This window comes from Cervus elaphus, chromosome 1 (assembly GCF_910594005.1).
Source record: "Cervus elaphus chromosome 1, mCerEla1.1, whole genome shotgun sequence".
Lineage (NCBI taxonomy): Eukaryota > Metazoa > Chordata > Mammalia > Artiodactyla > Cervidae > Cervus > Cervus elaphus.
This window is the reverse complement of record NC_057815.1, coordinates 92,784,384-92,811,877: the sequence shown is the minus strand read 5'-3', so window position 1 is coordinate 92,811,877 and position 27,494 is coordinate 92,784,384. Positions and strand designations below refer to the sequence as shown.

The 27,494-nt window shown below is 40.1% G+C and overlaps 1 protein-coding gene and 1 non-coding gene across 2 annotated transcripts in view; one reads left to right on the top strand and one right to left on the bottom strand.

The window, feature by feature from the left end:
* The window catches only part of LOC122699818 (fatty acid desaturase 2-like protein FADS2B), a 41,567-nt gene that overhangs the window by 12,154 nt on the left and 1,919 nt on the right, over nt 1-27,494 (bottom strand). Inside the window, exons 2-5 of the mRNA XM_043912215.1 lie at nt 16,353-16,463; nt 6,346-6,543; nt 4,539-4,640; nt 1,184-1,309 (exon numbers count right to left, since the gene is read on the bottom strand). Of these exons, the coding sequence (XP_043768150.1) occupies nt 1,184-1,309; nt 4,539-4,640; nt 6,346-6,543; nt 16,353-16,463 (537 nt within the window). The remainder of the gene's footprint in view (nt 1-1,183; nt 1,310-4,538; nt 4,641-6,345; nt 6,544-16,352; nt 16,464-27,494) is intronic.
* Nucleotides 22,303-22,409, top strand: LOC122703950. Its single transcript, XR_006343682.1, has one exon. It is a non-coding gene; the product is annotated as a U6 spliceosomal RNA (small nuclear RNA).

Sequence of the window (27,494 nt, the reverse complement as noted above, 5' to 3'; positions counted from 1 at the left end):
TAGTACAGCCACTGTGGAGAACAGTGTGGAGATTCCTTAAAAAACTGGAAATAGAACTGCCATATGACCCAGCAATCCCACTCCTAGGCATACACACCGAGGAAACCAGAGCTGAAAGAGACACGTGCACCCCAGTGTTCATCGCAGCACTGTTTATAATAGCCAGGACATGGAAGCAACCTAGATGCCCATCAGCAAATGAATGGATAAGAAAGCTGTGCTACATATACACTATGGAATATCACTCAGCCATTACAAAGAATTCATTTGAATCAGTTCTAATGAGATGGATGAAACTGGAGCCCATTATGCAGAGTGAAGTAAGCCAGAAAGATAAAGACCAATACAGTATACTAATGCATATATATGGAAATTAAAAAGATGGTAACGATAATCCTACATGAAAAATAGAAAAAGAGACACAGATGTACAGAACAGACTTTTAGACTGTGGGAGAAGGCGAGGGTGGGATGTTCAGAGAGAACAGCATTGAAACAAGTATACTATCAAGGGTGAAACAGATCACCAGCCCAGGTTGGATGCATGAGACGGGTGCTCAGGGCTGGTGCACTGGGAAGACCCAGAAGAATGGGATGGAGAGGGAGGCAAGAGGGGGGATCGGGATGGGGAAAACATGTAAATCCATATCTGATTCATGTCAATGTATGGCAAAAACCACTACAATATTGTAAAGTAATTAGCCTCCAACTAATAGAAATACATGGGGGAAAAAAAAAAAAAAAAACGAATTCTGAATTAGAGGTGAGGTCCTAAGTGTATTATGAGGCATTTGAGGTGAGTTTCATGTATAAATGAACCAAAATAACCTAAACTAAAAATAACAGCTTAGTTTCCTCCAACAGCTAGAATTAGTTGACATAAATAGATACATAGGTGTTTCCTGATTTAGCACTCCTCGAATGTACTGTCATGCCTTCTTATGAGTGATTTAAACTGAATGACTTTTAAAATCATAGAGTCATTCATTCCACATTTTCTTCTTTTCTTACAACACCAGATTCACTTATTTCAAATCTATATCCTGGACTTAAAAGAAGAAGAGATGTTCTGACAACATACTTGAATCCAGAATTTCCAGCCTGATCTCAAGACAAAGGTGTAGACCTTTCCAAGAGCCACTTCCTGAAACATTTCTCTAAGTGCCTAGTATTTCTAAACATACCTTGACAGGTTGTAAATCTCCAATAACAAGAAATGGTTCTACATCAATATCTGGGTCTTTGAGGTAGATGTTTGTTTTGACATGGTGTTGGAAGTGCTGGTTATTCCACCATTTTACAGATAGGCCCTGAGGAGAAGAGAACATTCATTAGTTGCAAGATTTCTCTCCTGAAATATCTTTCATTATCAGAGTTTTCCAAAACTAAAGAAAATCAACCTTGAATATTCATTGGAAGGACTGTTGCTGAAGCTGAAGCTCCAATACTGACCACCTGATGTGAAGAGCCAACTCACTGGAAAAGACCCTGACCCTGGGAAAGATTGAGGGCAGGAGGAAAAGGGGATGACAGAGGATGAGATGGTAGGATGGCATCACCGACTCAATGGGCATGAGTCTGAGCAAACTTTATGAACTGGTGAAGGACAGGGAAGCCTGGTGTGCTGTGTTCATGGGGTCTCAGTGAGCCGGACATGACTAGCGCCTGAATAGTAACAATCAGCGTTTTCTGCCTACATCTCCAAAGTTTAATTAGGATATGGATTCCTGGGACATGCCATCCCCCATTCCTGGGTCACAGAATGATTTATTGGCTAGAGGCTCTAAAAGCCTACCAGCAAATAATTATCTTATCCAGGAACACAAATTCCAGGCTAAAACAACTCCTGATAATGAAGAAGAATAAAACCGATTAAATGAAATGTTTTTCCATCTTTTTTTTTTTTGGTCCTGCTTTTAAAAAGAGATATGAAATAGGTAGAGCAGAGAGTACACTTCTTATTTTATCAGTAAAGAAACCAGCTCTAAAACTAATTAGTTCTGGGGGGAAAATGGCCCCCGGGTTCCTACTTTAATAAATATTTTAAAGAGTCATGGATCTGAAGTCATCTCCTACGAGAGTTTGCCTCTGATCATCACATTTTCAAATTTCAATGATCTCATTAAATATAAATGAGAATAAAACTATTTTAGTTGATGCTGAGCTCATATCATTTCTGATTAGGTTGTTTGGGATTTTTTTTTTCTCTTTCAGTGAAAATCTGAAGGTTTTAACAGAGAAAAGGTTTTGGAAGCACATCAACTTAGTTGAATCCACTGGATTGTATAAATGCTTCTGTGTGGTTTGGGAAAATTATCTACCCTTTGATGTTCAATTTCATCTTCAGTGAATATAGTATAATGTAATGACATTTACCTGCATGGGTTGTTTAAGGAGACATGAGATTCTGTATGTAGAATGCTGGCATATTGAGATATTCAATTTCTCTTCCCTTCCCATATTTCATTAATCATTTATAGAAGAATAAGCAATAGTCATAGTTTTTATTGCATATCTGACATTTCTCAAAAATCTCAAATGTATATTTTAGATCTGCAGTGCTCAATAGAGTAGCCATTATCTATGTGTGGCCACTGAGCACTTAATATGTGACCACTCGAATTGAGGCAGGCTGTGTAAGTATATAATACATACTAGATTCAAAGGCTCAGAATGAAAAAAGAAATGTAAAATATATTAATAATTTGTATATTTCTTTCATGTTAAAGTGAAAATATTTGGAATATATACAGGAGTGATAAAGTTGGAAGAGGGTGTTTGCTGTGAGCAGTGTGTTCTCTCGGCAAAATTCTGTTGGCCTTTGCCCTGCTTCATTCACTCCAAGGTCAAACTTGCCTGTTACTCCAGGTGTCTCTTGGTTTCCTACTTTTGCAACCAGTCCCCTATGATGAAAAAGACATCTTTTTTTGGTGTTAGTTCTAGAAGGTCTTATAGATCTTCAAAGAACCATTCAACTTCAGCTTCTTCAGCATTGATGTTTGGGGCATAGCCTTCGATTACTATGATATTGAAGGGTTTGCCTTGGAAATGAAGAGAGATCATTCTTTCATTTTTGAGATTGCATCCAAGTACTGCATTTTGGACTCTTTTGTTGATTATGAGGGCTACTCCATTTCTTCGAGGGGTTTTTGCCCACAGTCATAGATATAATGGTCACCTGAATTAAATTCGCCCATTCTGGTCCATTTTAGTTCACTGATTCCTACAATGTCAATGTTCACCCTTGCCATCTTCTGTTTGACCACTTCCAATTTGCCTTGATTCATGGACCTAACATTTCAGGTTCTTATGCAATATCACTCTCTATGGTATCAGAGTTTACTTCCAGCACCAGTCACATCCATAGCTCAGCATTGTTTTCACTTTGGCTCCATCTCTTCATTCTTGCTGGAGTTATTTCTCCACTCTTCTCCAGTAGCAGGTACCTACCGACCTGGGAGTTCATCTTTCACTGTCATATCTTTTTGCCATTTCATACTGTTCATGGGGTTATCAAGGCAAGAATACTGGAGTACAAAATGAAGCAGGGCGAAGGCTAGCAGAGTTAGCTAGACTTGGATTAATGTGATACTGAATGGTTTGCCTTGGAAATCAACAGAGATCATTCTGTCATTTGGTTTCTCACCGAATCCTAGAACATCAGAGAAAAGCTGAGATTCAGCTGAAGTCCTAATTTTAGAGATGAGAACTCTGAGAGCCAGAGATGGAATCTGACTTGTTCAGGGTTGCACAGTGAGCATTATCAGAGCCAGGGCTGAAACCGGCTGTCATCAATCCTTGTACTGTTATCAGGTTTCCACCCATCATTCCATTCCTGCATCCATCCCTTCATGCATTCCACACATGCTTATGGAAGGCCTACTGCGTGTTAGGCACTCTGCTAGGCGCTGCATTTCAGGGGTGCATAGGGCAGTGTGCCTGTCCTCCTGGAGCATATGTGAGGGGGATAAGGCCAACTGCCCTGCTTTTTCCAGCAGACTGGGTTTTGCAACCCTCAACTCTTAAACAGAGCCATCTAACTTTCTGTGGTTTCTCTCTTTTGTTAAACTTTTCTCTATTCTGCATCTTTTCTTTTATTTATACATAGTCCTCCCAGGGATAAAATGGTTGGCTGGATTCCCCTAGTCCCCCAGAAGTACATGTCCAGATCCCTTCTAAGAATATCCCTACTCATGACTTTATAGGGTATATCTCCTGAGAGGTGTTTCTTTAGTGGTGTCCCAGGGATTGGGCCAAATAGTTTATTGGCTAAGAAAAAAACAGAACTTCTTAATAAAAATAAACCTTTCCTCCTAAACAGTTAAAATTCTAATTTTAGCATATATGTTATAATGTTATATATATATATATATATATATATATATATATATATATATATATATAGTCACTGCATTGTCAGTATATTTAAAGTTACTTGTGGAGTGTGTAGTAACATTTTTTGCTGATAAGTGTATGTAGAAACCACTACTTGGTGAGATGACTTTCAGAATCCCATCATACTCCTGGAACATTCTGTACCTTGAGATGACCCATCACAAATTTTTGCATCAGGCGGTTCCACTTGGACTTCTTAAATATGGATAGGTGTCCCATGTCATGCTGCAGAAATGAACCCTGAGCCTGGAAGAGACAGGGTTGCAGTCAGAGAAGTTGACAAGGAAAGAAGAAAGCAGTAAGTGGGCCCGCTGGTGGGTTCGGGACCCATGAGAACAGTGGAGGTCTCTGTATCTGTCACACTGGCTGAGTGCTTTCCCGTCCCTGCACCTTTGCACAGGTGGCTCTCGAAGCCTAGAAACTTCTCTCTACTGTCAGAATTGTCCAATGTGGAATGGAAGGAGGATGCCTTTGGAGTCAGGCTGACTAGGGCTCTGAACTGTCCTTCACCACTTTACAAGTTATACAACTCTTGCCAAGCTAGTCGGTGGCTCTGAGCTCAGTTCTTTGTCTGAGAAGCAGGGATTATAACATTATACCTTGCTCATTCAGCTGTCTTGCAGGCAAAATACATGTAAAATTCCTGATAATGCTAAGCTGTCAAATATTTTTTTCCTTTCTTGATTCCAGAAGTTGCTTTTCAAAGAATAAAGCAAGTTGACTTTTCAAGAAAAAAATTAGCATATAAAATTTTGTAATTAACATTGATGTTACTTCTCCATGAAATCATCCCCAGTTGCCTCAATTAGAATTAGATGCCTCTTTCTGCTTCAACAGCACATGCTTGTTTCTTTCCCTTCTGCCTTGTATCGTGTCTAGATATTTAAATGACCATCTCCTCCACTGGATGACTGCTGCCCAAGTGCAGGGTCAGGTGTGTTTCCCTTTGTGTCCCCAATACAGAGTTGTGGGCATAGAATGCCATTTTCAGAAGTCTGTGCTTCATTCAAAGCATTTATCAATTGCCCTGCTACATGCCAGTTGCTGATTGCCATTTCTGCAGAATCCATGATCCTATTATCATGGGATAATAAATAGACTCTCTTCATAGACTGGTGTATTGATAAATATTGGTGAAATGAGGCTTTTGGCAAGGGTCTCAGGGAATTTTTTTAAAAATACAGATATATAACTTCTTTTTAGTAGAATTTTTTATTATGAAGTAGCATGTATAAATAGTGAGATATATATATATATATATATATATAAACACATGTATAGGTATAAATTAATGTGGGGCTTTCTTTCTTCATGGTGGCTAAGACGGTAAAGAATCTGCCTATAATGTGGGAGACTCAGATTTGATCCCTGGGTCAGGAAGATTCCCTGGTAAATGGAATGGCAACCTACTCCAGTATTGTTGCCTGAAGAAATCCATGGACAGAGGAGCCTGGTGGATTACAGTCCACGGGGTCTAAAATAATTGGAAACAACTGAGCGATTAAAAAGAAAACAAAATAAGTTCACATATGTGCCCTAGTCTTAGTAAAATCATTGAACAACCATTAAAAATGTTGGTTGGATAACGAATGAAAGATATAGGTGAAGGTTACATAGCCCAGAACGGAACTTCAGTTACTGACATTGTGTGGATACTGTTGGGCAAAGGGTAGCAACTGTCAAGGATATTTACCACATGCCAGTCTCTGTGCTAGGCACTCTACAGAGTAACTTGTTTAGTTTTTTTAGAACATTTCCATAAAAAATCATTACCCGGTGTTACAGATGAGAGAACTGGGGCTCATTGGGTTTTGATAACTTGCTGGTGTCAGACACTGATGAGTAACTTGCCAGGAAGTGCCGGGCAGCCGTTGACACCAGTGTAAAGAGGGAAGAAAAAATTCTGAGGCTTCCCATAGAGCCGCTGCCTGGGCTTAGGACACCTACTTACCTGAGCAACCGTGAGAAGACAAGAAATGAACATTGTGACAAGCCAGCCACTGCCAAAATGCCACACTATTACCCAAGCCAGGGCTTCCAAAATCAAGATCTGGGCGAGGTGAAGGGAGAAGAACCCCAGGTTGGCATTGAACAAATTCATGGTCTCTAATGTCCTCCGCAGTTCTTGGAAATCTTCCACCAACTGGGACTGTGAGATAAACATGCAAGAAAGGAATTAGTTCCTTCAGTGGAGTGGGAGCACAGATGAACATAATTATTAATCTATTTTATCAATGTATGATACCTTAATTTGATGAACTGACATTTATTTATTTAATAAATATAATTAGGCATAATTCAAACAAAAAATGAAACCTTAAAAAATTAACTAAAATCAAAATGCTTAAAACAAGTTATGATAAATTTTTTTCCTGGAGAAGAGACAGATGAGTAGTGATTTGTAAACTCTCCTCAAATTGCTGTGGGACTTATAATTTACTTCTTTTTGGGGGGATGGGGGAGGTTCATTGAACAGATACATAACTCTAAGAATTCTCTTTTTTAAACTGATTAATTATTTTTTTTTTATGCAGATCATTTCTTTTGAAGTCTGTATTGAATTTGTGGCAATATTGCTTTCATTTTATGTTTTATTTATTTATTGCTGTGAGGCATGTGAGATCTTGGTTCCCTGACGAGGGATCAAACCTGCGCCCCCTTCACTGAAAGGAGAAGTCTTAACGGCTGGGCTGCCAGGGAAGCCCCCATAAGAAGTTTCCTCCTTTCAGACAAAGGCCACGTTGACGTGTGGGCGACGAGCAGCGTCGCACTGCCGTCAGGTGCACAGCACGTGACCCACACGCACTGTTCCCTCAGAGCCCAGTCCCCGGTCGGCCATTGTGAGGTACTGAGTGTAGGTCCCTGCCGAACAGCAGGGCCTTGCTGGTTGTCCGCTTTATGTGTAGACGTGAGTATCTATTCATAACAGTCGCCTTTTTAGATCAATGTGCTGTTTGATCTCTGATTATACTTTGGGGGACTTTGCTATCTATACGGATCTCTGTTACTTTCTATGTTATCAGCTATTTAACGTGTGCAAAAGATTCCTTTATGAAAGATAGAGTTCACTTTGATTAGTTCTGTGAGATGAATTTCCTGTGAGATGCTCAGAAGCTCTACAGGAATGAGACAGGGTCTCCTGTGGTATTAGAGTGTGTGTCCATTGGTTGGAGGAGTCCTGATTCTGTGTACAAGTACTGTGCTTATGTATGTACGTCAAGTACTAGCACTGATTTACGAACTTGCACATACTCGAGAGTCAGCGTAAGGCCTGGGAAGAAATATCTCCTTAGCTTAATAACTATAATGTGTTTGAAACTCAGACTGTTGAGAAAGTAACCAGGGTATAAGAAGGAAACTTGTTTGTTCAAATATAAAAGAGAAGAGAAATTTGAAATAATAATAAAAAAGTGCTATGAACATAATCCTAGAAGCAAGAAAATTCATTTCAAATTCACTGATACAACTTTTAAATGATCCAGTGCCTGGGAAAGGTTTGGATGGGCTCATCTCTAGAGGCCCCACGAACATCAGAATTCTGGTGGCCATAGATAACTTTAAGAGATCACACAGTGTACTAGTCCACAAAAGAGTCTGAAATAGAGTACTTGGGTACAAAAAACAAAGATGAAAGATGATCTCTGTTCATTTCTAAGGGAAACCATTCAATATCAGAGTAATCCAAGCCTGTGCTCTGATCACTAATGTTGAAGAAGCTGAAGTTGGATGGTTCTCTGAAGACTTACAAGACCTTCTAGAACTAACACCAAAAAAGATGTCCTTTTCATCATCAGTTCAGTTCAGTCATTCAGTCGTGTCCGACACTTTGCAACCAAATGGACTGCTGCACGCTAGGTTTCCCTGTCCATCACCAACTCCTGGAGCTTACTCAAACTCATGTCCATTTAGGTGGTGATGCCATCCCACCATCTCATCCTCTGTCATCCCCTTCTCCTCCCACATTCAATCTACCCCAGCATCAGGGTCTTTTCCAGTGAGTCAACTCTTCACATGAGGTGGCCAAAGAGTTTCAGCTTCAGCATCAGTCCTTCCAATGAACACCCAGGACTGATCTCCTTTACAATGGACTGGTAGAAATCTCCTTACAGTCCAAGGGACTCTCAAGAGTCTTCTCCAACACCACAGTTCAAAAACATCAATTCTTCAGCGCTTAGATTTCTTTCATCATAGGGGATTAGAATGCAAAAGTAGGAAGTTAAAAGGTACCTGGGATAACAGGCAAGCATGGCCTTGGAGTACAAAATGAAGCTGGGCAGATGCTAACAGAGTTTTGCGAAGAGAACACACTGGTCATGACAAACACCCTCTTCCAACAACATAATAGATGACTCTACACATGGACATCACCAGATCGTCAATACCGAAATCAGATTGATTATATTCTTTGCAGCCAAAGATAGAGAAGCTCTATACATTAGCAAAAACAAGACCTGGAGCTGATTATGGCTCAGATCGTGAACTCTTTATTTCAAAATTCAGACTTAAATTGAAGAAAGTAGGGGAAACCACTAGGCCATTCAGGTATGACCTAAAGTAAATCCCTTGCAGTTATACAGTGGAAGTGAGAAATAGATTCAAGGTGTAAGATCTGATAGAGTGCCTGAAGAACTATGGACAGAGGTTCATAACATTGTACTGGAGGTGGTGATCAAAATCATCCCCATGGAAAAGAAATGCAAAATGGCAAACTGATACTTGAGGAGGCCTTACAGATAGCTGAGAAAAGAAGAGAAGTGAAAGGCAAAGGAGAAAAAGAAAGATATACACATCTGAATGCAGAGTTCCAAAGAATAGCACGGAGAGATAAGAAAGCCTTCCTCAGTGATCAATGCAAAGAAATAGAGGAAAACAATAGAATGGGAAAGACTGGAGACCTCTTTGAGAAAATTAGAGATATCAAGGGAAAATTTCATACAAAGATGGGCATAATAAAGGACAGGAAACATATGGACCTAACAGAAGCAGAAGATATCAAGAAGAAGTGGCAAGAATACACAGAAGAACTACACAAAAAAGATCTTAATGACCCAGATAACCACGATGGTGTTGTGATCACTTACCTAGAGCCAGACATGCTGGAGTGTGAAGTCAAGTGGGCCTTAGGAAGCATCACTACCAACAAAGGTAGCAGAGGTGATAGAATTCCAGCTGAGTTATTTCAAACCCTAAAAGATGATGCTGTGAAAGTGCTGCACTCAGTATGCCAGCAAACTTGGGAAGCACAGCAGTGGTCACAGGACTTGAAAAATCAATTTTCATTCCAATCCCAAAGAAAGGCAATACGAAAGGATGTTCAGACTTCTGCACAATTGCAATCATTCCACATGCTAACAAAGTGATGTTTAAAATTCTCCAAGCTAGGCTTCAACAGTATGTGAACTGAGAACGTTCAGATTTCTAGTTGGGTTTAGAAGAGGCAGAGGAACCAGAAATCAAATTGCTAACATCTGTTGGATCATAGAGAAAGCAAAGGAATTCCAAAAGACATCTACTTCTGCTTCACTGACTATGCTAATGTCTTTGACCATGTGGATCACAACAAACTGAGGGAAATTCTTCAATAGCTGGAAATACCAGGCCGCCTTACCTGCCTCCTGAGCAACCTATATGCAGGCCAAGAAGCAACAGTTAGAACTGGACATGGAACAATGGAGTGGTTCTGTTAGGTAGTTAGAATAGGGAAAAAGAGTCCAAAATGACGGTGGCTAAAAGACCTGGAAGGGAAAGCCCATGAAAATAGAACAAAGGAAGGTCCGAGGACCAGAGTGAGAACCTCAGGTAAAACAAACAACGCTCTTGCCTAAGTCCAATTTACATAAGACAGGCCCAGGGACAGAGAAACATATAAAAAGAGGAGCTAAAGCCCTCTTCTCTCCTTTTTGCTCCCTCCCTCTCCCGCATGATGGGGCGATCTTCTCTTCGCGTCTTTGGATCGAAGTGCCCTCATGCCTCAAAGATGGATTTTCCTGCTATTATCTAAATAAATAGAGCTGTAACACTGATTTATTTAAGAGCTATAACACGGTCCGTTTGAGACCTGAGAGCTATAACACGGTCTGTCCTCCGAGAGCTGTGACCCGCCAAGGGGCTTTAATGTCCGTCACTCCAAATATTTGTTGTGACAAGACAAAGAACCGAGGAGCATACACTCGCTTGACAGTCCCAAATTGGGAAAGGAGTACATCAAGGCTGTATGTTGTCACCCTGCTTATTTAATTTCTATGCAGAGTATATAATGAGAAATGTTGGGCTGGATGACGCAGAAGCTGGAATCAAGATTGCTGGGAGAAATATCAATACCCTCTCATATGCAGATGACACCCTTAGGGCAGAAAGCAAAGAGGACCTAAAGAGCCTCTTGATGAAGGTGAAAAGGAGAGTGAAAAAGCTGGTTTAAAATGCAACATTCAAAAATGAAGATAATCGCAACAGGTCCCATGATTTCATGACAAACAGATGGGGTAAACAATTAAAACAGTGACAGACTTTATTTTCTTGGGCTCCAAAATCACTGCAGATTGTGACTGCAGCCATGAAACTAAACTTTGCTTGATGCTTGGAAGAAAAGCAGTGACAAACCCAGTGTATTTAAAAGCAGAGACATTACTTTGCCAACAAATGTCTGTCTAGTCAAAGTTATGGTCTTTCTTGTAGTCATGTATAGATGTGAGAACTTGACTATAAAGAAGTCTGAGCACTGAAGAATTGATGCTTTTGAATCATGGTGTTGGAGAAGACTCTTGAGAGTCCCTTGGACTGCAAGGAGATCCAACCAGTCCATCCCAAAGGAAATCAGTCTTGAATATCATTTGGAAGGGCTGATGTTGAAGCTGAAGTTCCAATCCTTTGGCCACCTAATAGGAAGAGCTGACTCATTGGAAAAGACCCTGATGCTGGGAAAGACTTAAGGTACAGGGAGAAGGGGATGACAGAGAATGAGATGGCTGGATGGGCATCACTGACTCCATGGATATGAGTTTGAACAAGCTCTGGGAAATGGTGAAGGACAGGGAAGCCTGCTGTGCTGCAGTCCATGAGGTCACAATGAGTCAGACACAACCTAGCGACTGAACAACAGCAACAGGGCGCTTCCCTGATTTTACCATCACGTTCACTGTACTGTTGGGGTCACTGAACCCCAGAAGGGTGGTTAATGTGAAGTCCTCCGCAAGTGACGGAAGCTGGACTTTAGCCTGTACTTCCTGACATTCAGTTCTGTGCTCAAACATCAATTGTCTACATACATATCTCTGGGTAATCACAGATGCACAAAGAAAATTCATATCAGATCTTTACCTTCAGTGATCAGCACTGTTTTAGATAGTGAATAATTATAGCTCTCAGCCATGAATGGGATTTCTTTTCTTTAGAGAAAATATTTAGGTAAAACAACTAAACTCTGCACCATTTCCTCTTTTTAACCTAGGGCATCCTGCCCTAAATAATTCTGTAAATTTAGAGGCTTGTAAATTACTTGTGTGACTGTTGGGCTTATGATGATTACAATATCTAAAGTTTACTGAATATTTGCTACATTCTATACACTGTTCTAAGCACTTTAAATGCCTTTAACTCTCAGTAATCTCCCAATAACAATTATGTGGTTGGTTCTATTGTTGCTATTTTACAGAGAGAGAAACTGAACCACAGACAGGTTTGGTAACTGGCCTAGACTCATATCCCACAGTCTCAAGCCTTTCAAAGTTAGGGTCCCAAGACGGATGCACCATGGTGGAAAGTTGTGATCAAATGTGGTCAGAAGGGAATGGCAAACAACTTCAGTATTCTTGCCTCAAGAATCCCATGAAAAGTATGAAAAGGCTAAAGCTATGACGCTGAAAGATGAGCTCCCCAAGTAAGTAGATATCCAATATGCTACTGGGGAAGAATGAAGAAATAGCTCCAGAAAGAATACGAGACTAGGCCAAGGCAGACATTACACCCAGTTATGTATGTGTTTAATGACAAAAGTAAAGTCCAATTATGTAAACAACAATATTGCATAGGGACCTTGAAAGTTAGGTCCATGAACCAAAGTAAACTGGATGGGGTCAAGCAAGAGATGGCAAGGGTTAGCATCAACATTTTAGGAATCAGTGAACTACAATGTATGGGAATGGGTGAATTTAATTCATATGACCAATGTATCTACCACTGTGGGCAAGAATCCCTTATAAGAAATGGAGTAGCCATCATAGTCAACAAAAGAGTCTAAAATGCAGTACTTGGGTGCAGTCTCAAAAATGAGAGTATGATCTCTGTTTGATTCCAAAGCAAACCATTCAGTATCACAGTAATCCAAATCTATGCCCTGATCACTAATGCTGAAGAAGCTGAAGTTGAATGGTTCTCTGAAGACCTACCAGACCTTCTAACACTAACACCAAAAAAAAAAAAAAAAGGTGTCCTTTTCATCATAGGGAATTGGAATGCAAAAGTAGGAAGTCAAGAGATACCTGAAGTAATAAGCAAGCTTGGCCTTGGAGTACAAAATGAAGCCAGGCAAATGCTAACAAATTTTTGCCAAGAGAATGCACTGGTCATAGCAAACACTCTCTTCCAACAACACAAGAAATGACTCTATACATGGACATCACCAGATCGTCAATACTGAAATCAGATTGATTATATACTTTGCAGCCAAAGATGGAGAAGCTCTATACATCAGCAAAAACAAGACCAGGAGCTGATTATGGCTCAGATCATGAACTCCTTATAGCCAAATTCAGACTTAAATTGAAAAAAGTAGGGAAAACCACTAGGCCATTCAGGTATGAACTTGCAGTTATGCAGTGGAAGTGACAAATAAATTCAAGGCATAAGATCTGATAGACAAAGTGCTTGAAGAACTGTGGACAGAGCTTTGTAACATTGTCTTGCAGATGATGATCAAAATCATCCCCAAGGAAAAGAAATGCAAAAAGGTAAAATGGTGTCTGAGGAGGCCTTAAATAGCTGAGAAAAGAAGAGAAGTGAAAGGCAAAGGAGAAAAGGAAAGATATACCCATCTGAATGAAGATTTCCAGAGAATAGCAAGTAGAGATAAGAAAGCATTCTTATGCAAACAAAAAGTAGAGGAAAATGATAGAATGGAAAAAAACTAGAGATCCCTTCAACAATATTGGAAATGTCAAAGGACCATTTCATGCAAAGATGGGCATAAAAAGGATAGAAATGAAAAAAAAAAAAAGGGACAGAAATGGTAAAAACCTAACAGAAAAGAAGATATTAAGGAGATGTGGCAAGAATAAACAGAATTATACAAAAAAACTCTAGAGATCCAGATAACCACGATGGTATGGTCATTCACCTAGAGCCAGACATTTTGCAATGTGAAGTCAAGAGGTCCTTAGAAAGCATTGGGATGAACAATGCTAATGGAGGTGTTTTAATGCTAATTGAGGTGGTGGAATTCCAGTAGAACTACTTCAAATCCCAAAAGATAATGCTACTATAGTGCTACACTCGATATGCCAGCAAATTTGGAAAACTCAACAGTGGTCACAGGACTTAAAAAGTCAATTTTCATTCCAATCCCAAAGAAAGGCAATGCCAAAGAACATTCAAAGTACCACATAATTGCTCTTATTTCACATGCTAGCAAGGTAATGCTCAAAATCCTTCAAACTAGGCTTCAACAGTACATGAACTGAGAACTTCCAGATATACAAGTTGGATTTAGAAAAGGCAGAGGAACCAAAAGTCAAATTACCAATATCTGTTGGATCATAGAAGAAGCAAGAGAATTCCAAAAAATAAAAATAAAAATTAAAAAAATCTGCTTCACTGACTACACTAATATTCCTCTAGGTTTACTGTTTCTTCTGATCCTTTGTGGATCACAACAAGCCGTGGAAAATTCTTAACGAGATGGGAGTACTAGACCATCTTACCTGCCTCCTGAGAAACCTGTATGCATGCCAAGAAGCAACAGTTCAAACCAGACTTGGAACAATGGACTGGTTCAAAATTGGGAAAGGAGTACATCATGGCTGTATATTGTCACCCTGCTTATTTAATTTATATGCAGAGTACATCATGTGAAATGCTGTGCTGAATGAAGCAGAAGCTGGGATCAAGATTGCTGGGAGAAATATCAACAACTTCAGATAAGATCATACCACTCTAATGGTAGAAAGTGAAGAGGAACTAAAGAATCTGTTGATGAAGGTGAAAGAGGAGGGTAAAAAAGCTGGCTTCAAACTCAACATTCAAAAAATGAAGATCATGACATTCAGTCCAATCACTTCATTCAAATAGATGGGGAGAAAATAGAAACAGTGACAGGCTTTATTTTCTTGGGCTTCAAAAATCACTGCAGCCAGTGATTGCAGCCATGAAATTAAAAGATGCTTGCTCCTTGGAAGAAAAGCAGTGACAAAGGTAGACAGCATATTATAAAGCAGAGACGTTAGTTTGCCAACAAAGGTCCATATAGTCAAAGTTATGGGTTTTCCAGTAGTCATGTATGGATGTGAGAGTTGGACATGAAAGAAGGCTGAGAATCAAAGAATTGTTGCTTTTGAACTGTGGTGTTGGAGAAAACCCTTGAGAGTCCCTTGGACAGCAGGGAGATCAAACATGTCAGTCCTACAGGAAATCAACCCTGGGTATTCATTGAAATGACTGATGGTTAAGCTGAAGCTCCAATACACTGGCCACCTGATGGAAGAACAGAATCATTGGAAAAGACCCTGGTGCCTGGAAAGGTTGAGGGCAGGAAGAGCAGAGGGCGACAGAAGATGAGATGGTTGGATGGCATCATGGACTCAATGGACATGAGTTTGAGCAAACTGGGAGATAGTGAGGAAACATGGAGGCCTGGCGTGCTGCAGTTCATGGGGTCGCAGAGTCAGAGGTGACTTACTGACTGAACAACACCATCTCAGCTCCTACACCTTGTCACAGGAACCGGGCTCTGTGTCCAGGCTGTCAGCCTGAGGGCGCACTCATCTCAATACAGTGCATTGCTTCCTGAAACACAGCCTTGAGGGATGCACTTGGGCCTAAGGAGTCAGCCTAAGTATTCATCTTGGGCCTGCATGTAATCAGTCCTGTCTCCTCAGATTCCTCCTATCCCCTTGAGAGTTTGTTTCTTCATTTCTTAAAGTGGAAATGTAATTCTTATTCTTTCTGCCTCACAGCGATATCTGGATCACCACTTTGTACAAATTATTTCAAAAGAATGGTACAATTGTAAACTGTTTTAAAACATGAAGTGCAAAAGAAAAAAAATGCCATGCTTAATATTAGCTAAAATCCCTTTAAGCTTTATGTGCAACCATTCTAGAAACTCTAGTCTTATGGAGGTGCCTGCCCTCTGCAGACAGTTTTTCAGTCAACCAAAGTCTTGGCGAAAGAAAAGTGGTGCTTTTCATGGGGAATACCCAAAGGTTTGGAGCCAGAAGGAGGTGAACTGGAGTTCCTGTTCTTTGCTTTTCAGAAGGTAGTTTATTCTCCTAGAATTGTAATTTCTCCGATTGTAAAAAGAACTATAGTTAGGATATAGTCACATCATTGATTCAACAGCTATTTATGGAATTCCTACTACAAGTCCAATCCTGTGCCGGTAGGTACTGAGGACACATAGTCTCTGCTCTCATGGAAACTAACAGCGAGCATCAAACAATTATAAGAAGTCATGGAAAAAGAAAAGTTATGTGTAAGTTGCGTGGCAAGAAGTAGGTAGTTAGACACATGGAATTACTGTTTGGCACAGGGCCAAGCATTCCATTCCTTTGTTTCTCAGAGGTTTAAGAATTCTGAGGATCTCAGGAGGATGACATTATTTTGAAATACTTGGAATCCTCTTATTTATGCTATTGCAGACCCTCTCAGACATGATGGCTGGTTTCCCACAGAAAAGGATAAGTTGGCCTTGAAATATACCTTGTCCCCATCCCTCTGCATACTCTTGAGTCCTGAGACCTCACTCACATTTTTGTTTCTCTCCTGATTGGGCTCTTCTAGAGCAAGCTCTCCGATGAGCAGTGGTTTGAGGTACAACCGCACAATGTCAGGGTCCGGATGCATGGCTCTGAAGACATCCTGTGAATCAGAGAGAACTGTTAGAGGCTTAAAAAAGACATGCTTACAACACAGATATCTCTCCCCTTTTTTATCTCATTCTGTACCGACCTTAGGAATCAGCACAGACTATGTTATAGAGCATTTAATTCTAATTCTAGGTTGACACTTCAAGTTCATTGTTCAGAATTGTCCTTGAAATTCCTCTATGAAAGCCTCACAGTGGTGATCCACCCACTGAGTGCATGGCTTACGAGGCAAGTCCTGGGTAGAAAGTTGATCCCCAAGCATTGGAAGAGATCGTTGTTTATTTGATTGAGCACCAGAAGAAGTAGTTGGCTTTGAGATTATGGGTCATGGTGAATCTTTAGAGTCAAACCTCAGGCTTGGTGTGGAAGTAGCCCACATTATTTGGGGCATGCAGCAACCAAGACTGCCTATGCAAATCACATCTATCAGAGTTTCCCTTTTAGTTCTTGACCAAGGACCAGGGTACAGAGGCTCTTGCATTAACTTATTTCCAAGGAAAGACAAGTTAAAGTTGATGATGATAAAAAATGTCTAAGAGAGCATGGGAGCAAAGCCCTCAAATTCTTAGTTGTTTAAAGTAGCACTTTCTTGGCTAAGTTTATCACTGAAGAAGCCTTAGCACTCTTTCTAAAACAAAACAAAACAACAACAACAAAAAAATAAAAATAAAAAAACACCATAGCATTCTCTGTTGGGGCTTGAGACAGGCACAAAATAGAGCTGACCCACTATATTTTGCCAAATCCATTCCCATTTTAAGTAGTAACTCCAAGTGGCTATGAGAAGGATGTTGATTCTCAAGTCCTGCTTAAGTTTGGAAATAAGAGATGGAGTTTTTGTTTTTTTGTTTGTTTGTTTGTTTGTTTGTTTTTCTCTTTTCAGGAAAGGAGGCTTCTCCAAGACTAAGATACTGGACTTCTTGCTATTATGACTTTGAGAATAGGAAGGATTAAGTATGAAGAGAAATAACCAAGGTTTTAATGTGAATGTGTGGAATCCATACACAATACTTTGGAGTGGTGGTGTTGCCTAGTGCTGATTAAGAAACTGGATCCCCGAGCAGCCTTCCTCCACCTAAGTTCAGTACTTGTGGTGTAATTGTGGACAAGTCTCTTGACCAGTCCACACTCCTGTTTTCTCTTCACTAACATGGGAGTGAAAGTAATAGCTACTCAGTATATAAAGTTATTATAGAAATTAAGTGAACTGATTAGAATCTGAGTGGCTTATAGTAAACTCTCAAACATATTAGTTCTCTTTCCTATGTGTATACCTCTGGGCTTCCTTGGTGGCTCAGATGGTAAAGAATTTGCCTGCAATGCAGGAGAGCCCAGTTAGATCCCTGGGTTGGGAAGATCCCCTGGAGAAGGGAAAGGCTACCCATTCCAGTATTCTTGCCTGCAGAATTCCATGGACAGAGGAGCTGGTGGACTACAGTCCATGGCGTTGCAAAGAGTTGTACACAACTAAGCGACTAAGACACACAGGGATAAGAGCTACCTGCCTTCCTTCTCTTCAATAAAATATCACAGTTCAGAGATTTTCTTTCCATATTCCACTCGGAGTGAACTCTGAATTGTTTTAGTGAATACAGTGAACCCTCCATCTTCAAAATCTAAAGCAACTTTAGATATATCTAGAACTACATGCAAGCCTAACATAAAGTATTTTCATATGTGTAGGCTTGTGTGTGTGTGTATATATATATATATATATATATATATATATATATATATATAATCAATGAGGTTATTCAGAGGGGTGCAATATCAACTCTTTAGACTCACTTTTCTAGATTGACTGATGTAAGAAGGGATTTGCATCTGCTAGAACCAGTCCAGGCTCTACTGTTCATTCTGCCTTTGCACACTTTCTCTGACCCCCTCGGGAAATGCTGCTTTCAAAGATGTGTTTTCGTGTCACATTCAATGACTCTAAAGTTAGTTTACCTAACAGGATGAGAGTCATTCGGTGATTACCAATGTGACTAAACGTTTCAGGGTGGCCCATACTGAAAAATCATGTTCTGCCTGTTGTTAAGGAACAGATGAGGGTGAGAAACACTCTGAGGGATCAAGATCAGAGTGTAGAGGAGGGTGAGGCCCTGGATTTGCATCTTACTCTGAGCAGTCATCCGGAGCCCTGGAACAGTGTGCTGATGCCAATGTTCCTCTGGGTTCACTGTTTCTTCTGATCTTCAGCAAAATTCACAGGTCAGTACTGTGACAACAGAGACTGAAGACCCGCAGAGTATTCCAGAATGGTAAGAACTGCCCTGCTGTGTGGAACTCTTTTCATTGTGTTAATGGGCAGTACAAAAGTGGCTTAGGTGGTCTTAGAATATTCAATTAGAAGGAATGTGCCTATTAGAGTCTAGATACAGAGTAAGTTGTGAAATCTCTAAAGAGTTGTTTTTTTTTTTTTTTTGTTTGTTTTTAATTAACTTTCTTTGGCAAGTATGCTCCTCCTGAAGAAAGTCTGGGCTAAATAAGGGAGAGGGAGTAACACCTTCTTTTTTTTTTTTTTTTTTTTTTTACTGTATCCTGTGTACAAGGTGCTCTATGGGCCAACTCATCATCATCAACTTAGTTTTGTGAGGTTTCATCATTTTTGTTATACATATAAAGACTCCAAATCTCAGGACATTTCCACAGTATGTGGGAGAGCCAGCATTTGAACTCAGTCTATGTGGCTTTAAAGCCAGGAAGCCATGAAGATCAATTCCAACCTTAACATGAACAGTTCTTTTCCTGAAAGAAGGGTGACAGAAGATTGTTTTGGGATCACTATATGCATGCTAGGCAGTTAGTAAAGGTGTTTCCCACCTTAGGTTTTAATCACGTGCATCACTTTGTCTGTGGCCCCAACCAGCTTCTCCAGGTTTGCCTCTCACGACACCCTTCAGGCCTCACTCTTTCCAGTGTAAGTCTCCCTGTTCTATAAGCATTCTGGGACCCTGTGTAGTTCTGAAGCTTCGTGATACATACGGCTCCCTTTACCTTGACTGCTTTCCTCCATTTTTTCAACTTAAAAAGTTTCTTCTCATTCTTGAACATCCAGATGAAACATGCCTTCCTAACATAGTCAGGAAAGTTATTTATGATCTCTTCCGGGCTCCCATGACACTGTGTTCCTAAAGCTTTTCAAATGATGTTGCAGTGAAACTGTATTCACAAAGGCCTTCTTAGTGGCTTTTGGCTATTTTGAAGACTGGGACCATGCACTATTGATTAAATTATACCTGATGTTTCTTGCTGTGCCTGGAATATGACATGGGATCAAGAGATGTCTCATCAATAAGGGAAAGGGTGAATGAATAGAGCAGTATATGATTTCTCTAACGAGGAGAAAGTTGAGAAGTATTGAGTTCAAAGGATATGGGTCTTAAGCACTGCTGTCTCTTCCCCACTCTCAGCATCTCTATTTTCTGACCTTTTAGTTACTTTATCATCTCTCATTTTTGTCTGTTAACTTTTGATTCACTTCTCAACCATCCTGTCTATTTCCTAGCCTATTCATAAATTTACACTGTAGCTCCTCTTAAGACTGATTATTTCCCAAAAGTATCAACACAGAGGAAAGGTGTGATTATCTTTGCTTTCACAGTGACTGGAAATCCTGCTGATTTTTTGCTGTTATTTAACGGGGGATGGAAAACTGTCCTTTATTGGAAGAGCAGTATGATCTCTAGTGGGAGAGACAAGTATGTAAAGTGAGAAGGCCTGAGAAGAATTATGTCCTTAAATTTTAACTACTGTATACAGGCTGTGCCCTGCATCAAGGCATTTGGCCTAGAGGGATGTGTGGGTTGAAATCCAGGAGACACTCTATTTGCCAAATCTTGTTCTGCAATCAATCAAAGTGTGTGCCTATAAAATTTACACCAAAATACAGCATAGGGAGCAGTGCAGGATGTTGTTTATATTCAGAAAACGCTTAATCTCTCAAGATTCGTTTTGTTTTCTAACTGTGGATACTACTTATTCTCCCACATGGGCTCATTCATTCCTTCATTCATTTATTCAGTCATTACAAAACCTTGCTGAAGACTTAGCTTAGCATCAAAGAGCTTAAGCTTTGGAATCAGATGCCATTAAATGATGATATTTTTGTATAATTATTATTTGGTTCATCTGAAGTAGGTTGAAATTTCCACAAATTCAGAAAAAAGACAAGCATCCATAGTGAATATATGTATATAGTCACAAAATCAATATAACTAGAACATAGATTTTGATTTACTTATCTCAAAAAGTTCACCAGGGGACTGTCCTGTCAGTTTGGTGATTAACACTCCATGCTTCCATGGAGGGGTGTGGGGTCCATCCCTGTTGGGCAACTAAGGTCCCCCACGCCTTGCAGCACAGCCAAAGAAACAGAAACTCACCAGAATATTCAATACCCAAACACGGACACCCATTCCTACATCTTTGGTAATTTCTCTTCTGGTTCCTTCTCAGATCTGACCTGTTTCAAGGCAAATGCTACATCAAGGTCCCTCGTATTTCTGGAAGATCACAATTTTTGAGTAGGCTGATTTATGGGGAGAATACAGTCTGTGCCTTCGTTCTGGAAAAGATCCACTTTGGAGTGGAGAATGTTTACATGAAGTCACCAAGATTCCCCTCCACCCTCAGGGATAAACAGAGGGTTATTCTTTTTTTGTCATAACTCACTCTATTATTTGAGAACTTTCATTATTTGAGATTTTTTCCTGTGATATACTTACCTGAACTCCAGTCCAGACTCTCTATCTCCACTGTCCCCACCAAACATGTTCATCTTCCTGGCTTCATTACCTCGTAATGGCAACTACCACCCACCTACCTACACGAGTCATCCATCAGGCAGTTTAGACTCCTTACTCCTGCTTACTTACCCAGCCACTTATCCCCTGTTTTAAGTTATGTCTCCTGGTTATCCATCCCCTCATCCTCATTTCTGTTGTCAGTGCCTTATTCAGGACTTTAGCCTGTTCCCTGGACTCCTTCCTTCATTTTGACTATTTAATTTTTTTTTTTTTTAACATGGGACCATAGCCTATTAACAATGTTGTGATAATTTCAGGTGGACAGCAAAGGGATTCAGCCATTCAGATACCTGTATCCATTCTGCCTTGACTTACTCTTCTTGATCTTCAACGTTTACTTAACCTCCATGCTGGCATTTGAAAAAGAGTTCCTCTTCATGGCCATTGTCACCCATTAGCACTTTAACTGCCCTTGTCTCTTTACTCTTGTACCTGTTTTTCAACTTGAACCATCATTCAAATGAGAATCAAATTAAAGTTTAATTTTTTAAAAAAATATTCACAGCCCACAAAAGATGCAGTTATTACTGATGAGAGCTTTCCTTTTACAAGCAGCTCAGAATCCTGGTTGGTTTCCTTGTAGGACTGGGTGTAGGGAGGGAGGCTGGGCTAGAGAAGTGTCATTACCTGCAGTGGGAGGAGAAGAAGACCTACAGTGATGGTAAAATCCAGAGTCCTTCGCTCAGAACTCAAGACCCTTTCTCCCCCTCCTCTTTCTCTTATCTCATTCTTTACCTCCCACACCCTTCATCCTCTCTTTCTCCTTCTCCTCTTCTCATCCTCAAGCCATCATATTGACCAGGATTGTGCTAAGCAAAGAATGTGGCCAAGCCGGGACACCTGTTCTGCTGGTGCTTACTCACGATGTGAACCTGATAAGTATTCCACCTCTGTACACATCCTCTCTTCCCTGGCCCAGGCCTTGCCTCTGTTGATTCCACATGGCTGACTCTTTTGGACTTTCACACAGCTCTATCCTCTTTGCCCTTGCATTCTTCCAAGCAGTTGAAACACATTTTGGTGCTCGCTTCGGCAGCACATATACTAAAATTGGAACGATACAGAGAAGATTAGCATGGCCCCTGCGCAAGGATAACATGCAAATTCGTGAAGCGTTCCATATTTAAAAAAAAAAAAAAGAAACACATTTTGCTATATTTCCTCTTGGCTTTTGTCATATTTTTCCTGTCATATTGGATTTTTACTCTGATGAAGAGTTTGAGTTTCTCAGTGTCCCTCTCAGAGTGTGATGTTTAGACACAAGGAGGTGGCTGACCATGCACATTGGGTGATAACCCTGACTTCTTTGTTCTGAACATTCTACTCTTGTGCACACCTCACAAGATTGTGTTTACATCTTTTGTGGAGCCCAGAAATATTGTCAACTAACTTATATAAAACTTGGGACTTTCCAGGTGGCACTAGCAGAAAAGAACCCTCCTGCCAACGCAGGAGACATAAGAGATGCAGGTTCGATCCCTGGGTAGGGAAGATTCCCCAGTAGGAGGGCAGGACAATCGACTCCAGTATTGTTGCCTGGAGAATCGCCAAGGACAGAGGAGCCTTGGGCTAGAGTCCATAGTGTTGCCCAGAGTCAAACATGACTGAAGCAACTCAGCACAACTTAGCATGCAGCATGCTTCATTGGATGTATTGTAATCCATATAATTAATTCCTCTTGTTGGACTTTCATACGTAAGCTTTTCCAGGTGAGAAGATCTGAGCCTTGATTTTATATATTAGCATTGTGCATTAATTTCAAATCCTACAATTTGAAAAATATCAGGTAAACAATACATGCAATAACAGGAATTCATGTGCCTGTGCATTGTATAATAGACTTACCCTCTTCCAACAACACAAGAGAGGACTCTACAGATGGACATCACCAGATCATCAACATCGAAATCAGATATATTATATTCTTTGCAGCCAAAGTTTGAGAAGCTCTATAGAGTCAGCAAAAGCAAGACTGGGATCTGCCTGTGGCTCAGATCATGAACTCCTTATTGCCAAATTCAGACTTAAATTGAGGAAAGTGGGGAAAACCACTAGATCTTTCTGGCATGACCTAAATATAATCCCTTACAATTATACAGTGGAAGTGAGAAATAGATTTAAGGGACTAGATTTGACAGACAGAGTGCCTGATGAACTATGGATGGAGGTTCGTGACATTGTACATGAGACAGGATTCAAGACCATCCCCAAGAAAAAGAAATGCAAAAAAGTAAAATGGCTCTCTGAGGAGGCCTTAGAAATAGCTGTGAAAAGAAGAGAAGTGAAAAGCAAAGGAGAAAAGGAGAGATATACCAATTTGAATGCAGAGTTCCAAAGAATAGTAAGAAGAGATAAGAAAGGCTTCCTTGGTGATCAGTGCAAAGAAATAGAGGAAAACAATAGATTGGGAAAGACTAGAGATCTCTTTGAGAAAGTTAGAGATACCAAGGGAACATTTCATGCAATGATGTGCTCAATAAAGGTCAGAAATCATATGAACCTAACAGAAGCAAAAAATATGAAGAAAACATGGCAAGGATACACAGACATACTGTCCAAAAAATCTTCACAACCCAGATAATCATGGTGGTGTTGCCACTCACTTAGAGCCAGATATCCTGGAATGTGAAGTCATGTGGGCCTTAGGAAGCATCACTATGAACAAAGCTAGTGGAGGTGATGGAATTCCAGTTGAGCTACTTCAAATCCTAAAAGATGATGTTATGAAAGTGTTGCACTCATTTGCCAGCAAATTTAGAAAACATAGCAGTGACCACAGGACTGGAAAAGGTGAGTTTTCATTCCTATCCCAAAGAAAGACAATGTCAAAGAATGCTCAAACTACTGCACAATGCACTCGTCTCACATGCTAGTAAAGTAATGCTCAACATTCTCCAAGTCAGGCTTCAATATTGCATGAACTGTGAAATTCCAGATGTTCAAGCTGGATTCATAAAAGGTATAGGGACTGGAGGCAAACATCTGCTGGATTATTGAAAAAGTAAGAGAGTTCCAGAAAAACATCTATTTCTGCTTTATTGACAATGCCAAAGCCTTTGACTGTGTGGATCACAATCAACTGTGGAAAATTCTGAAAGAGTTGGGAATACCAGATCACCAGACTTGGCTTTTGAGAAATCTTTATGAAGGTCAGGAAGCAACAGTTAGAACTGGACAAGGAACAACAGACTGGTTCGAAATAGGAAAAGGAGTTCGTCAAGGCTGTATATTGTCACCCTGCTTGTTTAACTTAAATGCAGAATACATCATGAAAAACTCTGGGCTGGATGAAGCAGAAGCTGGAATCAAGATTGCTGGGAGAAATATCAATAACCTCAGATATGAAGATGACACCACCTTTATGGCAGAAAGTGAAGAAGAACTAAAGAGCCTCTTGATGAAAGTGAAAGAGGAGAGTGAAAAAGTTGGCTTAAAGTTCAACATTCAGAAAACTAAGGTCATGGCATCCGGTCCCATCACTTCATGGCAAATAGATGGGGAAACATTGGAAACAGTGGCTGACTTTATTTTTGGGGGCTCCAAAATCACTGCAGGTGGTGACTGCAGCCATGAAATTAAAAGACACTTATTCCTTGGGAGAAAAGTTATCACCAACCTAGAGAGCATGTTAAAAAGCAGAGATGTTACTTTGCCAACAAGGTCCATCTACTCAAGGTTATGGGTTTTTTCCCAGGAGTCATGTATGGATGTGAGAGTTGGACTATAAAGAAAGCTGAGCACTAAGGTATTGATGCTTTTGAACAGTGGTGTTGGAGAAGACTCTTGAGAGTCCCTTGGACTGCGAGGAGATCCAACCAGTCCATCCTAAAGGAGATCAGTCCTGGGTGTTCATTAGAAGGACTGATATTGAAGCTGAAACTTCAGTGGTTTTGCCACCTGATGCAAAGAGTTGACTCATTTGATAAGACCGTGATGCTAGGAAAGATTGTAGGCAGGAGGGGAAGAGGATGACAGAGGATGAGGTGGTTGGATGGCATCACTGATTCAATGGACATGAGTTTAAGTGAATTCTGGGAGTTGGTGATGGACAGGCAGGCCTGTTGTGCTGCAGTCCATGGGGTCACAAAAAGTTGGACACAACTGAGTGACTGAATTAACTAACTCTAGTAAAATTCCTTGGAAAAAATGACAACTTATCTTAGAAAAATTAACTGATAATGTCATATTTGAGTGCTTAATCTGTGCCAGGTATAAGAAGAAAACCTTTATTTTATCTCTGCTGACTTTGACACCATACTAAGATAGAAGTATCATTATCCCACTTTCTAGATAAAGGAGCTGAGGTTCCAAGTGCTTCAGCAAAGCTTCTCAGGACATTCCTGGTAAGTGGTGCAGCCCAGATACAAACCACACCTCTTTCATCCCCAAATTTGTACTCTTAATCATTACAGTGGACACCACAAAAAGTTTTAGAATGATTCACCACATGAATGAATGAATGAATGAGTGACCCTATGGAACAAATTACCTTGGTATCATTATGTACTTTTCATGAGAAGGATGGAGGCTTAAAGAAGAGTTTCTATGTAAATAAGGAAAGATGCCCCCCTGTGGGCAGGTGCAGCTATGGTCCAGGGCTTGTGCACAGAGATCATATTTGGTGCACATTTGCCCTTCAGGGCACAGCCGGCAAACACTTTTTAGGCTGTAGAGAGAGAGCATTTGACCTCAGGTTCTCTGACTTAATGTCCTTCTCTCCTTCCCTAGAGAACATGCCGTTTCTCCACCAAGTATTCCTCTGTTCCCAGTTGGCAACAAACAATCAGGACTTCTAAGCAGGTGGTAAACAGGAAATTTGAGTCACATCTCTGAGGCTATGGATGCTGTGATATGAATAACAATAGTTAGTGTTTAATGAAATGTGCATCTGATATTATGCTAAACACTATACAAGCTTTAGTCTCATTTACCAGTTAGATGGGTAAGGTCATTCCCATTATGCAGATGATGAAGCTGAGTTCCAGAGCATTTCAGTGACTTTCCCAGGGTTATATAACCAGTACACCGCACCTCAGGCTCCATGTTTTCTGAGTGGCCATGGAATACCATGGTTGTCAGAGTTCTCCTGGCACACTTCCATTCTTCTCTAGCCATCATCCTCTGGAGACTTTTAACATTCTGGATCTGCCTTCTAAAATCTAGGGTACATGACTGAGCATGCTCAGGGTATTCATATTCAAGACACAAATCCTAAAGTGTCGTGGGTATTTTCCCATAAAGTTCTGATCATTTCTATTTTATTAATCAATTCTTCCTTGTTGACTAGAATTGAATGCAGAATCATGGCCTTTCTCTAACTTCTGGGAGGTAAAAACTCACCAGCAAATGACAAATTCATCAGCTGAGCTGCTTCCTGCAAGCAACATTTATCAGTTATATCCAAGGTGGTTGAAGACACGTATTTTCTAACACATCCTCTGAGCTGATTCTGTGACTTTTGTTAGAAAAGCATCATCCATATTTTCTTTGTGTTGTGGAGATGAGATCTGTGGTATTTTTTTCCTTTTTTTGTCACATTTTTTTTAAGTGAAGTATAATTGCTTTACAGAATTTTGTGGTTTTCTGTCATACATCAACAAGTATTTTTTCCCTTTATTTTTGTTCATCTTTCCCCTGATTCTTGCACAAATGCTTGTCACTTGGCTTCTTCTATCCTCAGCTCTCTGGCTTCCTAGGGTCTTCCTGACACATGTGAGATTCCCATCATGGCCCACAAGCTCACAAGCTTTTCCTTTCCCAGGAAAACGTGGAGTTTTGTTTTAAAAATATCAGATCAGACCAGAGTGGTGGAATATCGAAGGGTCTGCTCAAGAAAGGCATTCCTCTGACTGGAGAATCAAGATGAGAAGATGGTAGAAAACCCTGATTAGACAGAGAAGTTGAGAAATCGGAGGGAAATGAGGATTGTGGAAAGAAGATGTTGCTATTGTCAAAAAAACAAAATATTTCTTTTTTTGCAAACTTGCCATATGTTTGTGTATTCTGTTTTTATCAGTCAGGTAACACTCACAGAGCAGAGTTTCATGAATCAATATTTTTAATCCTATGCTTTGAAACCAGTTGGAAAAATTATATACTAACGTGAAAACAACAAGGAAAACATAAAAAAAAAAAAAATCTAAGTTTCTACTCTGTAATATGCTAATTTTCTGATCTTGAATTAGTTTATTTAACACCTTTTATTCTCCATT